Below are 5,297 nucleotides of genomic sequence, written 5' to 3'. Positions count from 1 at the left end.
GATCAATATGTTACAAACTTCAAACTTAAGGACCCTGATGTAATTTAGCATATTATTTTATATTAAAATTATAAGTATAATTATAAACTGAATTCAACATAAAAAAAATTATTATCATAATGTTGTTTTCGGCCATGAGAAAATACATCTCACACAAAATTATAGTATATTTAAGTTATTTGATATATAATTAGCATAAATTTAAAGTAACTTTAGTATAAATTATAAAGTTTCGGTTACGACCATCGCAGCGGCCATTGAGTCGGTGGGTTTTGGTTTTTTAAGTTTCAAATCTGGTTACAACAGTGCTTGCTTAGGTGGTGGTTCGATCTAAACTGCTTCAAGATAGATCTTCTTGTCGTTGTTCATTTTTGTGTTGGTGATTGCTCGAGATCTAGCATTTTATTTGTTGTAAAACGTGTTCTCGCGGTAATCAATCATTTTGGATTAATCCCATAATTTGGGACCATCATGTGTTCTACAGCTTGTCAAACCATTTGGCTAGAAATAGTTGTAAGTTTTCTATTATTGGTCTTAGTAAACCGTGGGTGAGTGAATCGAGTTGGTGGATAGATACATTTTTTACTATCAAAATATGAGATCGGTGTTCGTAAGCTCATACACCTCTGATTTTTTGCAATTTGGTTTCACGCGTGTACGCGTGTTCGCTGAATTATACAATTAGTGTATGGTTTATTGACCCGGATTAAGATTTGTGGCTATTTTACCCAGTAGGGCTATTATGTATTAACTCACTTGGGTTCGTTGCTTCACACTTTGCTTCATGCAATATTTCCGATCTAACAACTGTTCAGTGAAATTTTTCCTTCAACAAGAGTGGTACTTTCGCATCATATAAAAACACCTGAAATTCTTCTCCACATCAACCACCGAGCTCGAGTACGATGATTTACATCTGCTTCCATGTCTCCGTCATTTTGTATTATGGCCCCAAAATATTTTAAACCATGTAACTTTGGGTATCATATGATCTCCTACTTTCACATCTAAGTTAAAACTACTTTGCATTTTGCTGAAATTACATCTCATACCATGTGACGCAAGCGATAAACCTGGATTGAAAAGAAACAAGTTTGCAAGCGACAAACTTATCAAAATATCCTTTAGATCCCCCAATTAGATACGGTATTAACATTAACATGTTCTTCAACAAGAAGAAAGTCATCAAATGCCACATTAATACTATCTTCATCAAAATCTTGTTCTTTACTTTACCTCTGTTCCCATTCTCCTTTTCAAAAGCCGACAATCCTTATGAATATGAACTTTATTTACCAAAAGTTGAAGCACTCATCGACTTTGTGTTTGTTTATGGAATTTCTACTACTTTGGTCACTATTGCATGAATATGAGTTCTGGTTTCTCCCCTTGATTTGTAATCAATGCTTTTGAGGTATTATAAAACACAAGGGACTTTCATCGTAAGAAATGATGGGGGTAGGGGTGAATTTTGTTGGGGGTTGACAATTAAAAATTTCTACACCATAAAATGATTTTGCATGGTTGAATGTTGCTAACTGCATCTGAAATCGTTTTGGAGCGAAATACACATTTAATATGTTCTAATAAAGATCTTTGTCAAGGGACTTTTCATTTTTTGATGAAGTGTTTGATAAAATATATTGATCAAGATAAGCAGAAAATAACAACGTAAACTAAATAAAAAAAGGCTTCTCAATAGTATTGTTCTATCACCTCTCTAGGCTTCATTAAGTATTATTTACCTCCTGAAGTCTTCTCAACACTCTTGGTAACTACCTTCCGAAGTTTATGTTTAACTTAACACAAATTCATTTTTAGGATTATATAACTCTCATATTGAGGTATTGCAATGTAAATCATGTATAACAATTCAAGTATATAAGAACTCATTAAGATTTGATTTTATGAATGTGTATTTTGTTGATTCTTACACCGAGTTTTAAGTACTCTAATCATAGAAAATATTCAATCTAGATCTTGTTGGAACATGTGTGGAAATTGAGTTAAAAGACTAAACACAAATTCCCATGTTGGGTAGAACTAGTGTTGTGTGAATTGAAAAAAGTGAAAGTCCCACATCGGATGGAACACACACATTAGTAGTGTTTATATAGTGGGGGTGTACCTCTAATTAATGGGGTACATAAGCACTAGAGAAAAAATATATATTGATATATATTTTATTATTTGGAAATGATAAATTAAATAATTAATTTAATCATTATTAGAAAGTGCTTTCTTAGTCCCCAAGTTTTTGGAAATGATAAATTAAATAATTAATTTAATCATTATTAGAAAGTGCTTTCTTAGTCCCCAAGTTTTGCTAAAATATTTTGGTACATAATATAATATATTTTTGTACTAAATTTAATATATTTTAGTACTCAATTAAGATATTTTTGTACTAGATCTAATATGTGAATTACTTAATCGCAAAGTAATATGTTACTTGTTCCCAAAGTTTCTCATATTACTTGTTCCCAAAGTTTCTCACTTATTAGTTGTGAATTTTCCCTATAAATAGAGAACTCACATAGTGCATTCCATACACCGAAAAGAATTTCATTGAGTTGTCGGGAATTCTTTTCTTCTCTTCTCCCTCCGACTTGTGTTAACAAGTTTCTTCTGCTTCTACTCCTTTCTGTCCCTTTCGGTTTCAAATTGAGCGGTTACGTACCGTATCGAGTGGCTTCGATCAATCGATTGAACCATATTTTTAAGAGTGTTCTTAAGACCATAGTCCCTTTTCGGTTTAATGTCCCTTCGGAATTAAGAGTGGTCTTAAGTTCATAGTCCCTTTCGATAATATATGTCCCTTCGGAATAAAGAGTACTATTAAGATCATAGTCCCTTTCGTAATAATAATGTCCCGTCGGAATTATGAATGATCTTAACAGTATATAAATTATTTAAATATTTTTCTATTTGAGGAGAAATGGTGGTATCACCATATTTGAGTGGTCGTAGTACCATATTGAAAGTTTGGAGAACTTAAAGGTTAGAATGGTGGAAACACCATATTTGAGTGGTCTTAGCACCATAATAGAATGGTAATAATACCATATTAAAGTGGTTTCAGTATTAAAGAGTGGTCTTAGTACCATATTTGACGGTGTAATTCTCGAACGATTTTCTACAGTGCAGTAGTTAATCGAACAGTTGTAGCTGGACTTGTTTTATCCTGGAGGCGGCGTGGTTGATAGTCTACCTTGCACAATTTTGGGTAGTGCCACGAAACGTCTTAAAGAGAGCGACCTGGTCGTGACTCAACCTAGTAACAACTTCGGTAGATAATAGAATTTGGAAATCCAAATACAACAGTTTGGAAATCCAAAAACAACATATCTAACTTGTTTACGACTTTTTCTAAATAAATTATATGAATCTTGTGCAAGACCTTTTCTTTTTCTCTCTTCTTTTCTCTATTATAAAGATGCTACTTTCTATGGTCATATGGTCATATCTTGCGATCTATTGACACTTACATTACTTTTAGTAGTTCTCTTAACAAAGTGTAGACATTTTTTTCTTTAACTTCATCAATTTGAATGAATTTCCTTCTATAGTGTTAAGGATATATTTGTTGAGAAGAGATTCATTGGAACAATGTAAATAACTATTGCAATCAGGGGCGGTTCTAAGGCCCGGGCTCCGGCCCAAATTTTTTGCAATTTCTTATGTAAATCCCCTTGAATTTCTTTTATAAACCCTTATAAATTGGGCAATTTCTTTCAAGTTTTTATTATTTGCTTGCAATTTCTTATGTAAACCCCCATAAATGTATTGCAAATTTTTTTTTCGCCCGGGCTTTATAAAAATCCTGGCTCCGCCACTGGTTGCAATCGTAGTTGCCCTTATACTAGAACCAAATGATTGATTGTTTCTACACTTGTTATGTTGAATAATTTTGTACTGAAAGAAGCTTCTTTCATTTTGGTCGTCATTAATTTTTCATGAAAACTCAAATTTAATTTTTCATGAAAACTCAATGTATATAGTTTCTCATATATGCTTTGTCCAATCTCAACTGAACCCTCCGAGGATGGAAACAGATGAATAGTACACACATGCATGAGCTGGGGGCGTGTGTGCGCGCACGAGCGCACACACAGACACACATAAAATAAAAATTAAACTAAGGAGACTATATCAACGGGCATTAAATAAAGAGAATAATTCTAATTATGAGTATAATGAACAGAGTTGGAGTTGCTTCTTAAAGAGATATACATAATAAACACATTGAGAATGAAAAGTATTCATTCATTCAAACCAAGACGACAACTAAACAACAAAAGTTACACAAGGAGAATTGGCATGACAGGAGTGGCAACAAACAAGCAGTATGATTTATCTATCTAGTCATCAAGTGGGAATACGTCTTCTTCTTCTTTGATGTAATATCGAAAATCACCAAAGACATGTTGGCAACATAAGCAATTGGTATGAGGTTGGCAATCAAGCTCCGCCTTACGAGAATAAGTGAGCCTATGGAATTCTTCTTTGGTGTAAACAGGAGGAGGTATTTCTTGTGAGTTTGAAATGTTGACAGGTTGGTGCTGCAGTTCGAGAGAGGGCGTTCCAATTCCTTCAACCCGAGAGGATGATGATGATGCAGTTGTTGTTCCTGCTCCAAAGCAGTGCTTTCTTGGAACCCTAGCTTTACGAGTTCCTGCTCCACATGAGTGTTTTTTAGTAACCCTAGTTTTACGAGTTCCTCCTGCTCCAATCAATCGACAAATAAAAAGAAATTAGTTAGGGTTAGGGTTTCAAATGAACTTGATCATGACACAGAGTTAATCGAGAAGAGAATTCCCAAAGTTACCTGCCATCTTCAAAGGTGCCATCGCTGTCGAGTCGAGACGGATGGAGCCAATCGCTGATTTCTCGTACACTATTCTATTCTTTGAGGCTACTTCTTCTATGTTTGTTTGTATTTTTACTTATTTATACTTTTGTATTTTTTTTTTTAAGGTTGTATTTAACACACGCAATTATTAATTTTTTTTTGAAAGAACACACGCAATTATTAATGTTTTTTTAAGGTTGTATATATACACACGCAATTATTATTATCATTTTTTTGAAAGAACACACGCAATTATTAATATTACACTATATATTGTCCCTACTTTAATAATTGATATTTTTTTATAAATCTTAATCAATAAAGAGAAATGATATGAACATCTTTTTGTTAAGGAGAATACTAAGGAAGTACTAAAATAAGTAACTTTGTAATAAAAAGTTGTGTAATTATTGCTAGTAGCGATAACTGACCTCATGTCGGGTCG

The 5,297-nt window shown here is 33.3% G+C and overlaps 1 protein-coding gene across 1 annotated transcript; it reads right to left on the bottom strand.

Moving 5' to 3' along the window:
- Positions 1-4,162: 4,162 nt before the first annotated feature.
- LOC146922913 (uncharacterized) lies at positions 4,163-4,946 on the bottom strand. Its single transcript, XM_085710864.1, has 2 exons — positions 4,829-4,946; positions 4,163-4,723 (listed from the first exon to the last, which is right to left on the bottom strand). The coding sequence occupies exons 1-2, from the start codon at positions 4,848-4,850 to the stop codon at positions 4,362-4,364; spliced, it is 384 nt and encodes a 127-aa protein (XP_085566990.1). The 5' UTR covers positions 4,851-4,946; the 3' UTR covers positions 4,163-4,361.
- Positions 4,947-5,297: the final 351 nt, after the last annotated feature.

The sequence above is a fragment of the Medicago sativa genome, chromosome 5 (genome assembly GCF_051527215.1).
Source record: "Medicago sativa cultivar Bolivia chromosome 5, Bolivia_mono, whole genome shotgun sequence".
NCBI classification, from domain to species: domain Eukaryota; kingdom Viridiplantae; phylum Streptophyta; class Magnoliopsida; order Fabales; family Fabaceae; genus Medicago; species Medicago sativa.
Note: the sequence above shows the minus strand (reverse complement) of the source record. Positions and strands in the feature narration are given on the sequence as shown.